The 19,543-nt window shown below is 40.8% G+C and overlaps 1 protein-coding gene across 1 annotated transcript in view; it reads left to right on the forward strand.

Annotated features, from left to right (window-relative positions):
- LOC307266647 (shisa family member 6) overlaps positions 1-19,543 on the forward strand; it is a gene marked incomplete at both ends in the record, with an annotated part of 72,070 nt that overhangs the window by 7,348 nt on the left and 45,179 nt on the right. The window contains one exon of the mRNA XM_080048715.1: positions 4,191-4,292. Coding sequence (XP_079904841.1) covers positions 4,191-4,292 — 102 coding nt within the window. The remainder of the gene's footprint in view (positions 1-4,190; positions 4,293-19,543) is intronic.

The following is a 19,543-nucleotide window of genomic DNA, read 5'->3' on the forward strand; positions in this document are numbered from 1 at the left end:
GAGTTCTGCCCAAAATAACAAAACAGTGATTATTTAATTACTCCTAATTATTCGCCAAAAGGCACTTTTATAATCATATTAAGTGAGGCCCTCCTGTGCAAATCACTACCACACACACACACACACACACACACACACACACACACACACACACACACACACACACACACACTTCCCTGTTTTGCCAAAACCTCCCTCCAATTAATCTGACATAACATCACCTCTATGACCTGGCTGGCTCCCCATTGGCCAACTAACCATTGCCCACATGTTCAAATCAACATTTATATGCTGACTGCACCAACATGTTTTAATAGAAGCTTCCTCCCTGAGTGCACCTGTGTTAAAACCATAGCATCTGAGAGAGACCCCCAACCTAATTGTTTCCTGGCCTAGATCTCATTATTGGCCCCTTATTATACAGGTGCACCCTTGAGCTTATAGGGCAAGGGAAGGGTTAAAAGAAAAGGGCCACGTATTTGCCAGGATGCCATTAAAAAAAGTACAGATTTTTTTTAGAGGCGTCATTCAGTATGCATTTCAGTCTGGAATGGTGCAAGAGGGAAATAAAGATATGAAGGAGTATGTTGCGAGAAGAGGTGTACCATAACTAAGTACATTTACGTCTTTACTGTCCTAAGGTACACATTTGAGGCAGTTGTACTTTACTTGAATATTTTCTTTTCATGCTACTTTATACTTCTACTCAACAACAGTTTGGTGTGAAATACGTATATACCTTTCACTCCACTAACTTCACCTGATAACTTAAGTTACTAGTTACTTTAGGAATTCATTAATTTCTTTTGCACGCAAAAACATATGAAGAGTTTGAAAAATATTGCACTGACTATTGACTATTTAGATGATAGTCATTCCTAATGCAAATGTGCTAGAAAAAGTCATGACTTGTAATATACGTAAGTACATTTACTTTTACTTAAGTTAATTAAGGATCTGAACACTACCTAGTGCATCTTTGAGCATTATAAATGCCATACGAGCTAAACACTCTTGATACTTAAATACTTTTTAAAAACAGATCATTTACTTTTACTCTTTTGTTACATGTAATGGAGTAATTTTTCTACTAAGGTATCTCTACTCTTACTCAAGTTTGGTTTTCAGCTATACTCTTTACCAGCTGAACAGCTCCTTGTCTTCACACATGCAAACCCACGTCTTATAATTCTATAAAATCACTATACCATGTAAAGAACCTCTGGCTGGCTGTGTGAAAGCTTAATGGACCTGCTAGTAGGAGTCGGATCACGTCCCCCCAACCCCCAGACACACAGCACCACATCCAGCTCTTTTAACAATATAATATATATCTTATTATTCCCACCCCCCCTCCCCCGCCTCTCCCCAATCTACAGAGTTATTCAGAGGTATATAATACAGTTTATATATATATGTGTCCAGTGAAAAGTCTGATTAAAAAAGTATTACCATATGAATCCCCCTGCGCCCTGCCTCAGCTGGTTCATTTCATTTGCACATGGTTTGAGGTGAAAGTCAAATTTTTTTTCCTTTGTACCAGTGACGATAAATTCATAATGCGTATAGCGTTCCCCCCTGAAGCCCCTTCATGCTAGCCCACCTTAATGAGCTAGGAACAGGAGCTGTGGTTAAAGGAGAGGGGATTGTTCCTGAAGGCTCTTTGAGATTGTCGCAGTGGCTCGTGGCGCGGCCTACCAATGACAGGAATGGCACAGGAAGATAACAATTCTTAAATCTTTATCTCTACCTTATTTATTGAAAATGTCCTAAATGACAAATATTTTTATTGTGAATTTGGTAGTAATGTAGTCAGTAGTTTATATAATAAAATCAAAATGGTCATTTTACTCAAATATATGCATCTAAAGAGTAAAACAAGAGACACTGAATATTTGGAGTGGTCTCTTAATTTTTTTCCGAAGCTGTATGATGGAATGGGGAAAATAACTGCACCATATCTATATAGGAGGCACAAAAGCAATGCAGGGAGAGGTGTGATTAAGTTCAAATTGCACGTGTGTACGTGTGTTGTGTTGGTGGTTAGGGATGGATAGCTTTTTTTTTTCTTTTTTTCTGAGGATCATCGTACTGTGCTCACTTGTGTGCCTGAAGAGATGAAAGCATCGTAAAGGGGGAATCAGCGATTCTGGAGAAAGCTTGTTGTCAAAATCACTTTTTGTCCAAATCATTGAATATTCCCGTCATGATCTGCTACCTGTCAGTGTGTGTAGGCTGAACAAAATAAACAGGGTTAACACACAGCCGAGGCTCTGTAAACTGGCATGTTGCTAGCACTTTCAGTACATACACTTTGTTTATATACCAGTTTATAGAACCTAGGTTGCTTGAGTGATAGTGATAGTTAACTTAATATGTTATAAGTGAACTCAACTGATTTTACACATCCATGTCTGTTTACGGGTCGGTGTTACTAAATATTAAAAGGTACTCCAATTGATGTCACTTTGCAATCTGGTTGCATTTTGGGTAATGTAGGCTTCAGGTTTTGAAGGTAGAAGAATACCTGATAAACTTGATATTTCTGGTTCTGCTGCATCGATACTGATTCTTTTTATGCTTCTTTTGGAGTGTGGTTGGACATTACAAGACATTGATCATCTTGGGCTTTGTAAAATTGAAAGGGCAATTTTTTCACTATTATCTGACATTTCTGACATCAAGATTATATGAATAGTCAAGAGAAAATCACTGTGTCAATCGATAATGACAATAACTGTTACCTGCAGCCCTTCAGTAACTTTGTAATTCACATAACTTTGAAACAGTTTTTAAAAAGCAAAGAAAGCTAAAATGATAAACAGATACAAATATTAACAATAAAATATAAAAACACAACAAAAACACATACAGTGAAGTAAAAGACAATGTGAGAGCTGTGAGGAGACTAAACATGGCTTCATGTGTTGTTGTGCTGCCTGTCTCTCAGGGCTGTGACATGCTCTGACATATTCTGCTGCTTCTATCAAGCTATGACAATATTTCCTACAAACATGTGGACATAGGCAGACACAGAGTGGTAGGCTAGCTGCCAGTGCCATGACAAACTCAGCTCTGACTGGTGGTGGATTTGTCCTATTTCCTCTATGCTGACGCTCAACAAATGTAATTCATTTTCCCGGGCGAGATGTGTTTCCTCCTTTCACCTTTTTTTATTATTCAAGGCTGTACTGGTAGCTCATGGAAGTTTTATCACATAGAATTTGGACGCTGTCTACCGCGAAGAAAACAACAACTGTGTATGCCTTTGTTTCTTCAAAACAACTGCTGTTTCTCCTTGCGTGTCAAGGAACATTTTTGGGTTTCAGTGCACAATAAATGCCCTATTGTTGGGTCTCCAGTGTTTGAGTCTGTGTGTTTGTTGAACAAACATACTGTTTGTTTTAAAGTGCTGTTAAGGTTAATTTAGGCTGAACTCTTTTACATGAATGTTATAGAAAAGGGAATTATGATAAAATAATCACCTTTCTGTTCAAATTCAGGTTCCTTGGAGAATATGTCCGTGTTATCTGTTGCGTGTCTTACAACCCACTGTTATTGCTGCCCATCTTGGCCAGACGATTTTTTTAATCTCCGTGAAGCCTTTCTGCTTAAACAAAGGTTAAATAAAACAAAATGAAATCGCATGACATTTGCAATCTTGCGTATTGACGGCAGCTTTTGCTTGACCTTCGACAGACAGGGTTTAAGACAAGATTTCTCTCCAAGATTGAGTATTTTGTCGAGATACGCAGGCTCGGATGATGACATCATCAAGGTTTATATCTCAAATTCCACACAGCTCCCCCACAGCCACAGAAGACTTCACACTACTGTTAAATAAGAATAAGTCGCCCTGTAAAGTTGAGTAGTAGTAGCAGCAGTATTATCACATTGGCTTCTTATTGTAGGACTGACCAGTTTAAACTATCAAGTAACTCATGAGATGTAAAAAGTCAAATACATTTTAAATCTATAAAATCAAATTTTTCTAGAATAGGTGTTCCTTTCTGATTATTTTCTAGTTGTCCCTTACATGTTTCTTCTGAGCCCTAGAGGGGGCCCTGAACTTCAGATTGGGAACCACTGTTTTAACTGCTGCAAATGAAGAACTTATCAGAATACTTACATTGCTTGTGTATCTCTGCTTGACTAATTATGTCTTTCTATGTGTGTGTGTGTGGGAACAGGTCTTCACTATGGAAAGGAGAGCGTGCGGAGCAGTGGAGGCGCTGACTTCCACAACTTCATCTCGTCTGGCTTTGTGACGTTGGGTCGAGGCCATTCAAAAGGTAACACACCTCTTTCCTGCTCTTTTTACACAAACTGAAATCTACAAACTCTTCTTTTTTTTTAGCCAATGTTCCACTTTCAATAACTGTGATCAACTACAAGACACAGACGAGGGGCGAAAAAAAAGGCTTCCGGATTCAATTTCCCTCTAAAGCAATTCACATGAATGCCCACCTCTGCTTTTTGCAATTAAATAAAAAGCAAGTACACACACTTAGCACTTCTGATGGGCGCCGCAAGGGGTGGAGAAGGTGATTCCACACTCGCACACATATACGCACACCCGCACACGCGTCGCGCACACACACACACACAGATGTACACATGCTGCCATTACTCATGGGGCAGAGTTTTTCCCATGGGTAATTCACTGATTAGTATGCAGCCATGTTGGCCCGAGCTCTTGTGATTTATTTTCATCCATTTTGGCTTCACAAACCAGAACCTCTGTGTGTGTGTGTGTGAGAGAGAGAGAGAGAGAGAGAGAGAGAGAGAAAGAGACCTCACGGGGGTTGTGAGGCGAGCCCCTTTACCTGATACTGCTTTTGAATGTTTAATTAAATGCGTTAGTGCCAGGAGGGATATAGCATTTGTAATGTTTTGTGGCGGTCTGACCGCTTTGGTTAAAAAAATCCACATGACATCAATATAATTTGGCTCCACTGTTGTGTACCTAGTATATACGAGCTCATTTACTTTGCTCTGTGAACCTGCTGTATTTCTGTTCATCACTTTTAGTTACAACAGCTGATGATCTGTCATTGCTCCTTTGACAAATATCATTCCATATTTATGTTTGGCCCCCTGTGGACACACTTCTTCTAAAGTGTCTTGTCTTTGTGCACAAAAAAAAACTGCAGGGGTTCTGGAAGCTTCTCTCCACTTTTATTTCTAATGAGGAGCCATCGTGTTATGTGTTTACAAGAAATTAGCTGTTTTTCTCTTTGCTTCTTTGCTTCATTTCTTTTCATCCCCAGAGGGGGGGTCCACAATTTCACAATGGTATTCATATGGAGCCAGAAAAAAAAAGAAAGAAATCTGCTTATATTTATGGCAGTGATGGGTTGTATGAAAAAAATATATATATTTGGTGTTATGAATCCCTGGTCCTTTCAAGTAGATTTTCTTCTCTGTACAAATATCACAAGAGCAACACTCTTTCAGCTATATTCTATATTCACAGCACCAGCATGGGGTATAGTTTAGTATTCAGGATCTGTCTAGTCAAATCTGTGTTTGCTTTAAACCTTTGGATCCTCTGTTTGCAAATGAACAAATGAAACACGACGGATTGAGAAGTTCTGCCGACGCTCAAAGTCCTTGCAAAAAAAAAAATAACTGCTGGAAGCATGTGCATGAGCATCAGTTATTTAACAGTATTCTTTCTCTGTCTCGTGCTAAAATCAATGAAAATGCTGGTGTACAGTTTGGTTGGGGATATTGTTGCTGCCTGGAATCATCTTTTTTAGCATTTCAAAAGTGTACAATACACACTTCAGGGCGTTGGAGGGATACAACCAGTTTAAGAGAGCCCTCCCCCGCTCTCTCATAGTCCCTTTAAGCACTCGCTCTCCACGTCCATGAAAAAAGTAGAATCTTCAGCTCCGTAATACATCACTTCTCTTGACTGATTGAAAGGTAGACATGGCCCCTACCTCCAGTATATTCGGAGTTTTTTGACAACCCACATAAGTCATTCTTCTTGAGTTTTTTTTTTTTTTAAATGATTCACAAATAGTCAGTAAATCACTTGATCCTTCTCTTGACCCCAGCATTAGCTATACCCAAAATCCGTGGATGGCGTGAGCATGTGGGCTAATGTGACCTTAGCAGCGGTGAGATGGAGTCATGCTGAGATTAATTGCAAAAGTAAACAGTCCGTTTTAATTTAAATCATACCGAGGTACGTTATTTTTTCAAAGGGGTTTGCACAGCTTGGTTTGATCTGGCTGACAGTAATGCTAGGGGGGAAAAAGAACGTAAATACTGTAGGTATTCGCTGGTCGGTCGGTGGAATCATTATTTTTGCATGTGAATCTGGACACAGGTGTTGTCTTTTTTGCCGTGTCTCAGTTTTTTTTTAGTATTTGACAGAACAAGGTGTAGGACTCTTGATGGATTTTAATGTAACTAGGTACATAACTCAATTACTGTAAGTACAAGTTTGAGGCACTTGTACTTTACATTAATATTTTATTTTTATACTTCTTTAAACTTCTTTTCCATAACAAATTTAGTGGGAATTATTCGACTTTTTACTCCTATAGGCTACATTTATACGACAGCTTAGGTTACAGTAGTTACTTTACCGATTAAGATTTTTGCACAAGAAACTTATGAAGATTTTATAATATATACTATTTTACCCAACAGTATATAGGCCTACAAGCACAGATTAAAACAAACAGTAGGCAATCAATCTGTTGACTGACCAAAATGTATTTTCTGTCTTTTTTTAAGGTCATGATTCCAGTTTCCTAACTTTAAGGATATATATTTTTTAAATTTTACCAAACATTTAATCTATGAATCAAAATGAATAAATACTTCAGCACACAATGAAAATAAAATGTATTTGCAGTCCCATAAATACTCGTGAAACCAAATATATTACAAACAGATACTGTTACTCCTACTCAAGTATAATTTTCAGGTACTCTCCACACCACTGGGCCTAGTAATGATACAGATTGGAAGTTGAGTTTGGTTGTTAATTATATGGCAAGCTGCTGTGTGTTTGTGTAGCGGCGCCGCCCCCGGGGAGGACATGTGAGGTCACAGCAGCCTCACATCTGTGTGGCGCCGTACAAAACAAACCGTGCGCTCAACTCCAAATGAGGACTGCCATGAGCACTAAGCTGGCAAACTTTAAAGCTCATACAGAGGTGATCTTAGTCCAAGAGCTTGTTCGGGTTATGTACCTTTTTGTTGGGTCCACTAACCTTCCCTTCAGCTCGCCCTGTGCAAAATCTACTTTGGTTTATGGTGTCCTACATTTGCCACAATGCCTGTCAGCAACCTTATAACACAAAGGTCATGAACATAATTGTTTACAGGGTATACAGACCCTGCGTGTCAAATCGCATACTCTCTTTTTTCTATTCTACATACTTAAGCTGATTATAAGAGTAATGTAGTTAGCTTGCAGTAGGCACACAAGTGGGACATACTTTTACTTATTTATTTCATCAAAACATTGCGCCTTGAACTTGCCTTGCCCGATGTAACTCGAGTGGTTGTAAAAAGCATTTGTACCCGTTGGGCTTTAGTAAACATGAAATATTCAGATTTTTCAGTGCCCAAAAAAACAGGATTTGTCTCACTTCATCACTTATTATTTTGTTGTTTTATAGGTGAAGTAAGCGATTTATTTATGTTAATATAAGTGTTAAATCGCTCTTTATTCATACAGTGATCACTTACATGATGTGCGCGTTTCATAAAGCCGATCTCTAAGTCAGCTGCTCTGCACCTGATCGGCAAATAAACTTTTGGTCGTATCCCGAAATTAATATCCAGTCACAAGAGAGAACGCTAAAAACCGAAACCCGTCTCACTCATGGTCTCACTGCCGGTGCACACCAGAGCGACAGATGGGTGAATGTTTATGCGCCTACAATGGCGGAGCAGGTAAAAATCCTTCCCAATGTCTGTTTTGATGGTTTTTATCACACTTATGGATCTGAGATAATGCTAGATAACTTGCTGCTTGAAGACCGCAGTGCATTAATGTGGTGACGTAGGTACGAGCGAGGGGACTGCTAACTGCAGTAACTGACAGGACGTTAGCTAAAAGAACCATTCCGCTTACAGCACCTTTAACATAAACAGTAGTGAGCAATTGGTGGTCACTAAGAAGCAGTTACTTACAAAGGGCAGAAAGGAAGCCAAATTGAGATGTGCAATGAAAGTAATACAAAAAATCTATAATCAACATGGCACAGACGTGTACCTTGTTGTGACATTTCAGCAAACAACAATGTCCTATGTTCCTTTTCGAAAGGGCAACTGTTGAAGAGAAAGTAAACATCAGTAATGGCTGTGAATACGCAGTCTCACATGGTGAATCAATGATGAGTGTGCGTACCATGCACACGGGAGGAGAGAGATAGGGAGGGAGGGAGAGAGAGAGAGGTTTACTCACATGCAAATACTGTCTTTGTAGTCCACATCACACCACCTTGCAGAGACAATTCACGTCTCCTCAAAGTCCTTACAAAGACTTGTGCCAGTGTACAGTGTCAGGTGTAGTGTGAGGGTGGGTTTGCCATCTGTTCCCTGCATGATCTCCCTCTGCTCAAAGTCCAAGGCTTCATTCGAAACAGCTCCAAACACCAGAAGTACAAGTTTAGTTTAGATGTAGTTTAGACTGGAGATTTCAGAATGTTTTACGTTTTATTTCATTTTCGGGTGAGATGTAAGGCCAAGAGGTTGGTTTTCATTATTTTTTTTCTCCAAATTGTTTAACTATATATATTTTTCCCAGTGTGACAATCTTTTGGAAATGCTAAACTTTACTAAGCATGGCCAGCTGCTTTACCTTGGCCCTGTCCCCTGAGCCATCTGTGCAGATCGATGCACCGCCTCACACACAGTCCTTTTGCTCCTGTGTGTTCTCTTGTCTTCTTGTCCAAAATTTAGGAGGCAGGCAAGGTTGAGGCTTCTGTCAAACTGGGCCAAACTAATGAGGATGCTCACTGATCTGTGTGTGTGTGTGCGTGTGTGTGTGTGTGTGTGTGTGTGTGGGTGTGTGTGTGTGTGTGTGTGTGTGTGTGTGTGTGTGTGTGTGTGTGTGTGTGTGTGTGTGTGTGTGTGTGCGTGCTGCTGTCAGATGGGACTGCACTGTTAACACTGCCTTGGGTGAAAAGAACTGCAGAACTCAGTTTGAAGTCACACAGTCGCCAGTAATTGTATAAAAAGTTGTGTGTAAATCGTAATCTCAGAAGATAGATAAGAGAGGGAGCGCTCTGCTTTCTCCCCCTTGTTTGCTGGCAGTGGTGATGCAACGCTACACCACATCATCCCTAGTTCTTTCCAGCCTATACAGTACGCAGGCTGGAGCCCAATAGCGGGGCTTATATTCATCGTTCTTGTCACACAAAAGAACTGCGGTGTATTTTTCTATTCGCTCACTGTCACCCACTAAATCTGGGCACTGTAAATCACTGTCACACTTATTTTTTCTCAGTTGCTGGGAGTGTGTATACGAGGAGGAAAAACAGCCCTGGTGTGCACTGCGAAAATCCCTAGCCATCGACGTGGGCTGGGATTACAACTCCTACCACCTTGATTGATTGGAATGTTGGAATGGATTGACAGCCGGCATTGCAAGTTTCGACAGATAAAAAAAAAAAACACAACTTGCCGGCTGTTAATGGTTGAATGCGTCCCGTTTTTAATTATTTTTTCCATATGTCAGTCTTGTTGATATGAGAGGAATAGCTAAGCCACGGCATAGTGATTACTTTAGACAAAAGCCTTCCATCCTTGACGTAAGGCGCGTGTGCCCTACTCCATTACCGTATGCTAAGCCCAACTTTTTAATTCTGCCCTATGGAGGTAGTGTAACGGTGAATGATGCAGGTTGTAGTTATGGTCTGATTGTTTTCATAGCACGCAATTATTATTATTTTTTTATATTATGTGTTTTGGAAATGTTGGACAAGGCGATGCAACGGGTGCAGCATTAGCAGGGGATGTTATCGCAGAAACTTTTTTTTATTTACAGTCCGATTTCAGCACATTAACGAGTGCAAGAGAGCCACTGCTAATTGGCCGTGCCCCTTAACTGTAGCGAGTTGTACTTGCATTACAGTGCAGTGCTAGGAGACCGCGGGGACTATCAAAGAGTAAGGGCTTGAGGAAAATAAAAGGAATCAAGCAAAGTAAACTGCAATCATTTGGTTCCGCCATTGCAGACCATAGCAGCTGTTGTGTCCTTTTTGTTTACCTTTAGTGGAGACATTTAGCTACTAGCTGTCCTACATAGTGGAGCATAGCTGCTAAAAGGGCAACACAAAAAAAACACAACAATACAGCTTTAAAATAATGAAACACAATAGGTTTTACAAGCTATTGTGACACGGTTAGATAACCAATGGCAAATGAGTTTTAATAGAAATCGTTCAAATGGAGACAATAACATTCGCTGAATAGGATGTCTGTTGTATTTTTACTGCATTGAGCCCTCATTCTCACGTAATCCATATTACATATTATTTTGAACAGAATTGGTTGAACAATCTCTGGGCCCGCAGCTCAAGAAGAAATTCTGTGATATAAACTATTTGCACATTATTTTATCTTCTCTTGCAAAATTGCTATTGCAGATTGGAACTCAACACATTTAAACTGAGGGAGTGGGAATGTTAAAGTTGATCACATTCAGCCATTCAAAATGGGTGATTGTGGAAGTTGTTCAGTCTTACATTAGTGTGTAAATGGTTATGACACAAACCTCCACAGTATGAATGTGAAAGTGCTGTGTAGTAAAAACCCATCAGCCACCAATACAAAGGTTTTAATGAAGTTATTAAAGAGATTACATAGATTTCATGGAGTAGAGGTCTGTAGATTTTGGTCTTTTTCTTTCTTAGTTTACTGTTGGAGGATTTGAGTCATTTTTTCAGGTAGAAAAACCATCCGGCCATTCATTGAAACTGGGCTAAACTTTATTGAAATATGTATTTTTTTTACTCTAACCTTTATCTCAGTAGCATGTCAGTGATTCTATTATCAACATGTAACAGCAACGTTTTTTTTCAGCAAAAAGTTGTACAAAATCAGTTAAAATCAAAAGTCCTTCATTTGCAAGTGAAATCCCAGCACAGTTATGGCGAGTTGTTTAGTTCTGGCCCCGACAAGAAACTGCTTTTGTCTTTCAAACCCTGAACAAACTGAGGTGATGTTTGTCTATGTTCTGTTTTGTGTTTTTTCTCCTCACAAAAGACACCTTTGCTGTGAAAAAAATAGCAGCTAAATTAAAAACATTTCAGGGTCAGTTGTTTTGTTTGCTTCACCACTGATTACTTTTTTAAAATAGTCCGTCACGGTTGACGGCCAGTGAACAAAAAGTCTCTGTTGATTACCTTTTCACGTCATAGCAGTTAGCGTCACAGTCTGCCAAAGCATAAATAATAACTATATAAAAATAGCATTGTTTTCACTGATGGTCTCGTTTGATGTTACAGGTTATTTATGAACATCAGAGGAACAATGTGACTGTTTAATTAACATTTAAAAGTCCGTTGTAGGAGTTTTAAAGTTGTGGATTTTTTTTTGCTCCCCTTTAAGGATAAGGAGAGTTGAGCCTTAAAATCTTTATCACTCTTTTTTTCTTCCCTTCGCTGACAAAGCGTCCTCTATAAACGCTTTTGAGACCATGGGTCCCACTACAGGGAGCAATCTGTGGCCCCTTAATCACTTATTGGACAAAATCACTCCAGGCTGCTATCCTTTTTTTTTTTAGCTCAGCGGGCGTTCTGGATTGACAGTGCACTCTTATCGGGTCACCAGTGTACGCCCTGCTCATACAAATTGATGGCCAGGGTTCAGGTGAGGATGACCTGCTTAGCTAAGCAACCCTACGGAATAACCAATAAGAAAAAAAAGCTGTTAATAAGGTTGTGCAGAGAGCAGTGGACCAGGTTGTGGCACTCATTAGCGCAACCAGAGATCAAGACTGATTTCTCTTAACGCGCGATAGGGAGAGGTGACTGGACATGTCTATCCCCTCTGCCCCTGTCTCTGGAGCCTCCCTCCAATGAATATGCAGAAGATCGTAGGATAAAGAAAGAGGTTAGGAATTGTTTAAAGGAAGGAAGGAGTATTATCTACAAGCAAACAGACAGTGTGCTCAGTTGGGGGTTGACCCGGGGTTGGTAGGTAAAGCAAAAGGGTCTGACCCACCTGACCAAACTACTGTTTTTTTTTCAACCTCATCCAAGCGATCCTTGATTTAATTTGGCAAGAACCGCCGGGGTTAGCTGTATACCTTCATCCGCCAAAACATAGCTGTCAGATTGCACACTCTAACCAATGTTGTTGCATAGTAACTTGGGGCGAATATACATTACATTCTTACATACGGGTAAAATTTCCCTGGTGCTGCGGTTATAGGTATAAATGACCGTGTTTTTAATCAGGATTGATGTTGACTATGTTTAACCATAGGGAGTGCATCATAAAACAATTTTAGGTTAACTCGAACAGTGGGGGTGGGGGGGATACGATGTATTATAAAAACATAGTTATGTGCATTACCCCCATGGGTAAATGTACCACTGTGGCGGTTCTAGTGTTAATCACTATCTATGGGTATTGAGAAAAACATGGGCCAACAACACCTTGTAGCATTTTTTCAAAAAAAACACCACATCTCCAAAGTTTTTGAGGTCAGCAAATGACAATCTAGCCTCCAAAAATTCCTGACACGACTCTAGGGTTCTATCCTCTTTGAACGATAGCTCTTCCAGATACGCAGCAGCAGTCAATTACAGTGGTGTGTGCGTGTGTGTGTGTGTGTGCGTGCGTGCGTGCGTGCGTGCGTGCGTGTGTGTGTGTGTGTGTGTGTGTGCGTGCGTGCGTGCGTGCGTGTGTGTGTGTGTGTGTGTGTCTGTGGGCGGGGGGTGGGAAGGGGGGAGGAAATGACAGTTGGGAGAGACAGCTCTCTTATCATTGCCCTTCTGTTGTGGCCACTTTGAAACAAGTGGAGCCATTTGTCTGGCAGCGGTTGAGGTATACGCTGCAAGGGAAAAAGAAAAAGAATGGCTCTTATCTGAGGCGAGAGTTGGAAGACGGGAATGTGTTTGGAATGTAGCACAGGGGGCCGAATACCTGAGTGGTAAAAACGCTAAAAGAAAAAGGTACTCTTTTTCTTTGAGAGCAGGAGCTTGGCAGATACAACGGCAGAGTAGGGGGACAATAGGGCTGAAGAAAGACTGCCGTAGTGTTTTCTCAAGCTCGCTGGTGGCGCACCGTTAATGTGTTGCATCAATCAAGAAGGTGTCCGGCCCCGCACGTATAGCAACTTTTATTGCTGCTCATTAAAGTAAGTGCAGATATTTTCTGCATCGCTTGGAATGCAAGGACATTTTCATGCTAATTTCCCCCCTCCTTTAGATTCGTTATTGGTCATCTCTGATCAACAGGGTCTTCATACACAATGATAAAGTGGAGTGGAGGCCGCCCAGATGAGTAGGGGAATCCGATGTGTGCTGAAGCATCAAATCCGTGGATTGCCACCGCTGCTTTAGTTTATTTAGCCAGCTCTGGAGTGTTATATGTGTTTAATCAGACCACATTGCAGATTAAGGCCTCCTTCAGTTGTTTAAGACTCGAATTAAAGTAGTGTTACAATACATTTTTTTATGCATCATTCAAAGCTATTGTATGGCCCCCACGGGGAATTCTGATAAATTATAACAACACTGTCCGATGCATTTACATGAGGTTAGCCTTCGGTGATGGCGCATGGATTTATACCTTCTGCTGTAGGTCCAGGTTTTTTTTCTGAGCAATAGAATCCACAACATTTCTTGGACGCTTCTTGGGATTTTCGGAGGTCCTTCGGCAGTTTGTAAACGCTGCCATACTGAGAGAGTTTTGAGGAGCTGATAGGCGACTTAATCAGCTTTGTGTCAAATCATTTGTCCATAGTTTGAATGTAACCGCCATTCATTTATAGGAGAAAATGATGCTACCAAAGCTGTAAAGTGGAGAACAAAAAGCGTCTACCCCTGGGGATGAGATTCCTTGATGAAAAGAACATTTAACAACTTTGAATCCACACCTTCCTGTGGCCCCTGCTCCCCTGCTCCCCCCCACCTTCAACCTCCACTACTGCAGGTCCTTCCAAGATAAGAAGGGCTTAAAATGCCATGGCCTTTTCCTCAGAAATAAAATGAACTTGTGAACTTTGCCCCAAATATCTATCCTTGTGGACCATTTTGCCTCCCTTGTGAATGGCGCTAGCAGATGAAAGGAGGGTTGGCAAGAGCAGTTGAATAGTGTTTTGGGTCTTGTCCCAGTCTTTCAAGCTTCTCCTCCACACCGGGGGCTTTTTTCTTCTTCTCCTACTTCTCCATTACAGCGTAGGCAACGGGAATTGAATACAAAGTTTCCAATGTTTTTTTTTTGTGAACGTGATCGGTGAACACACACGTCTCTCATTAGAGAAATGGGTGCAGATCTGAGAGCTGCTAATCCAACGCCGAAAGGAACGTGTCGTGTTTTTCGTCAGATTCAGCAAACGTTATTGTCTGTTGTGTAAACTGAAAAAAAAATCTAGTGTTAATAAACAGCGTAGGCTCTGTAGACGGGCATGTTGTTAGCTACGGTGGGCCCCTTTTGTTTACATACCCTTTGTAAAGGAGTATTTGTAAGGGTTTTTCTTGGCTAGGGGGACGTTATAACAGCGGCCTGATGGTATAGTAACTGGATCTTTTGTGATGGGTTTTAAGATGTCCATTCAGTGCTGACTAGGCGTATCAAATGGCACAGTGGCAGTTGTTTTGGATTTCTGTTTTTTCTCTAAATACATCTAACCCGCTAATCAGTCATTGTTGCTCCCCCGCCAACATAACAACAAGCACTATAGGCAGCTAAGCCCCTAACAGGACGGATAAAATGTGTTAAGTGCAATACGGCGGAGGTCTTCACAGCCTGGGTGACCAAATATTTAGCCAGTGAAGCACCAGAAATAGTTCAGTTTATCATATTGGATAGCATGACATTCGAAACTGAACAGCCATGTCCTTTGTGGGATAAAAACAGCTGTTTCAATTAAATTTAAGTAGTTTATTGTCATTATATTGAGGGTCAGACAACAATGCAGCAGACTTTAGGTAGCACTCCCATAGACATGGACACATTTAGAACATTCAAGAAACTGAGAGACATTAAGTAATAAATTAGACACTAAATAAATAGTCAACTACAAAAAAAAAGATGAACAAATTATAAAAGCAATTAATAAAAACAATGTAAGGCCCATGTGTATGCTATTGCACGGGTTATACTATTGTACAATGAAACAGTTCAGGTTTTTAGTCTGCAGCATGTGTGTGTGTGTGTGTGTGTGTGTGTGTGTGTGTGTGTGTGTGTGTGTGTGTGTGTGTGTGTGTGTGTGTGTGTGTCTGAGTCAAATAGTCATGCTATAAGAGCTTTTTTTGAAGATACTTCTCCAACTGTTTTTAGAAAAAGGCCTGGTAACATAGCGATCTCGGCTCTGCAGAGCTGACCCTGGAGCATCTTTATACCCACCTCAGTGCAAGGCGGACTCCCGCTCTCATCTGTAATCTATTATTCATTACCAAAAGAGGCAACGAAGAACTGGGGAAGGGAGATAACTTGGTCCCTTTTTTCCTCCTCCTCTACTATACTACTATTAACCAGAAGGCTTTTGTGCGGGGAAAACAAATGGAATGATTGCTTTGTGTTATATAGGAGGGGGTGTATACTTTTTGTATTCTGTGCAGAATTTGAATGTAGACTTGCTATTCAGAGCACACAAGCTTTCATAGCTTATGCTTGCATTGTGTAAATAATGATGCATGGGAGGGAACAAATTAAAATTAGTCAGCTCTGGGTGGCGATCCATCTCCATAATCTATTTCCAGCTAATAAAAAATGTAAAAAAGGCTAAAGGGGGGAGCGTGTGTGATTTGAGGTGATTTAATTTGTTCTGCCATTTTCTTAATTTTTTCCTTGTTCTCTGTGATAGATTCTGGCCAAATGTTAAGAGTCTGCAGTGAGTCTATTGGGCCACACGGGGTGTTGTTGATGTTTATCCCATATCTTAAGTGAATGCATGCACAGTTGAAATAATAATAATAATGGATTGGATTTATATAGCGCTTTTCAAGGCACTCAAAGACGCTTTACAGGGTTCCAGGTTCCATTCATTCACACACAGTCATACTGGTGGTGGTAAACTACCATAGTAGCCACAGCTGCCCTGGGGCAGACTGACGGAAGCGTGGCTGCCATTCAGCGCCTACGGCCCCTCCGACCACCACCTCAAACATACAGCAGTCATACACATTCACACGAGGCAAGGTGGGTGAAGTGTCTTGCCCAAGGACACAACAACCATGACACTGGTGGCAGAGCGGGGATCGAACCGCCAACCCTTGGATTGGCCAACCCGCTTAACCACCTGAGCCACGGTTGCTCTATTTGCTTTATTTGAATCTATCAAGAGTTGCCCTTACCTCATCCAGAACAGTACATGCCCTAACTCAGACCCCAATCCTTGCTAAAACATCTCATCATCTTCAGTGCTTTATTTTGCATTGACCAGCTTTTTGTTTCCTAATTAGAACTGATGTAGGTGTTGAATCAGATTATTGTTCGTATCATTTTAAGAAGTGCACACCTCCATATATAAACATGCGCGAGCACAAACAATGCAAACAGCCTGGTACAGCAGCCTTTGTCTCATTGCAGAGGCTGATAAATGTCTCCTGTTGTCGCGATAATCCGGAATCATTATCAATTTACTGTGGGGAAATTGTTTACCGACTGCTTAAATAATTTTGCTAATTTCAGCATTCACAGATGATAAAGCCACACAGATGATCAGGAGACTTGTTGCTCTCAGTGAATGAGTGCGGCGATAATCCAATTTGCTTTTAAGCGGGGCCGATGGAATGCTTAAACGCACCCTTTTATTATCTATGTAATATATTCACCAACAAGCCAAGTCTCTCTACAAAGCAGGTGGCGTTTTTTTTTTTTTTTTTTTTTTTACTTCACACTATTGTTCACGCGCCACGCAGGCTGGAGGGACTTGGGATCAACACCTTGTCTCTAGCTCGGCGTCAGGCTCCAATTTGAAAAGTCACAAGAGACGTGAGAGACTTGCCACGCAGAGAGAGGAGCCCTGATGGGCTTATAGAGCTGCTATAGAGCTGCTGGTCGGAAAGAGAAAGCAGCTCGTCTCGTCTACATATTTTTGCCGTCGCTGACCACGTTTACATGCACAGCAATACTCCTATATTAAGATATCGGTCAAGATCATATTCCGAATAATCGCATTATTAGGACAGATGTAGTATTACGATTCAAATCTTATTATTGAGGCATGTATACACCTTTATCACACTAAACATACAAATATTATATGTGGCATATACTTAATATGCCACTGTGCCTGGTTTATGGCTGTTAAACTAGAGTGTAAAAGCATGCAACTATGGCTCCTTAAAATAAGTTGTCTTATTTTTGGCTGACAAGACAATGATAATAACATAAAGAGTGTAAATATCCCTTGGGTGAGAGGGGAATTATTGGTTTAAATGATTTAAGAAAATACTGACAAAATACTTTGTCGCGTCTCACTTTAAGAAGCGACGTCCCAGAAAAATCGAACTCAGTTCGAAATAATAAAAAACGCAAATTCGCGATGCGAAATGACGGCGCTGGTGTGGAGGCTTGTATTGACTCTGTATACGTTCGTTAATTAACGGATTAATCGCACGAATAAAACGCACCCGGTGTGCAAAGGCCTTTACTCAGAATAGACTGTTTGACATGATGAATATTCCCATAGCTGCTGCTCATGGAAACACCTCAAATAGATTATTGTTTTAGCCGGAGTTTGGGCCTTAATCAGAATATGCTGTGCATGGTCAATGACTCCATTCCCCCACTACACATTTACACCACAGCATACCTGGCCCTCTCTCCCACCACAGAGACCAAATTGCCTCCACATTTACACCGGTGCAGGTTCTGTGAACTTTTCACACGGAGGGGCGGCTTGAATTATGGGTGACAGAGGCTACAGGTATTCAATCTACACGGCCAGACTGTGGGGTAATGGAGGGGGTGTTGGCTGGTGTATTATAATTGAAAGGCCCCTTCAATAGCGATAAATAATGAAGTTTCCCTAGGGGCAGTCTGGGGCTTGGGGAAGGGAGTGTGTGGTGGTGGAGGGGAGATGTTCTCACATTTATGGAGGCAGCCTGTTAACCCCCCTCTGAGTGAAGCATTATGGGAATATGATAGGGGTGTGAAAGAACAGGACGGGGGGTGCACTCACACTGCTTCATTATGAATCCACCGGAACAGGTTCATGCATGACATAGTGTGGTATTACTGTAAGCCGAGGTGTTGTTCACAGACATTATAATTTCAGTTATGAGAACACTTATCAGTGGTTTTGCATATTCCAAAAAAATGATATGTGCGTCATATGCCCACTTACCATTTTGCATTTGTGGTTGAAAACATATCTTTTTTAGCCAACATTTCAGGCAACAATTTATATAATCCTTTACAGTAATCTTTTATTCAAACATGTAGTCCCATTGAGTTCAACATCTTTTTCAAGAGAGATATGTATACAATACAAGATAATCTCACACAGTATAGAAAGTGAATGGAACCAACGGCTACTGTTCCAAGCAGCCGTTGGTATCCATATAATGCAGACTTTTCACATATGAAATCGTACATGCTGTGCTGTATGTATATGAATAATATGTAGTACAAGAGCTTAAATGTGCAGATACACTGGTATGGTCATTTAAAATAATAATGGTCCAGTGCTTTGAAGGTAGATTAGAACATCCATATTTTTATGATGTTGGAAAATGTCTTTTGATTGACTGAATATCTTTTATTTTCAACATTTCCCTCCGGATCTTTTTTTACTGATCAGGGTAGATAAGCCTTTAGTACGTCATGTGACACTTAAACCACTGTAGGGGCGTCAATGGGATCCATGACATTAGTTAAATGGAGATTATATTTTTCAGTTCTATTGCAGTTTGAACCAATATGTATATGTAGATGTTTTCTCTAAAACGTTGATCTCTTCAGATGGGAACGTTGACGTGGATAAGGTGGAATCTTAGATTAAATATATAACTAACTAAATAAGTAAATCTAACAGTTCAGTGCTCTTTGGCGAAGGAGGAAGATGATGAAGATGCAAAAAAACTTTGCAAACTTCCCCAAACTATTGCCAAACTCCTCCTGCCATGCCAGTCAAACCCTAATGCCGCCTAAAGGCCTATAGCATACTGTACGACAGTAATTGGCACACTCTCCTCGCAGCGCTTTGAAATCAAAATTAGCAGCATGCCGCCGCTTCTGACAGAAATGAGCTCTTTTCAATCCCCTGACTGAGTGGAGGAGGTTTTTCGCCGTCTTAATTACCTCACATTTTTGGCACAGTGCGCTTTGCAGAGCTGTAGCGGGGGACACAGTGAAACACAGGCAGCGGTTGGTGACAGAAGCCAGG

The sequence above is a fragment of the Ammodytes marinus genome (genome assembly GCF_949987685.1).
Source record: "Ammodytes marinus genome assembly, chromosome: 20".
Lineage (NCBI taxonomy): Eukaryota > Metazoa > Chordata > Actinopteri > Uranoscopiformes > Ammodytidae > Ammodytes > Ammodytes marinus.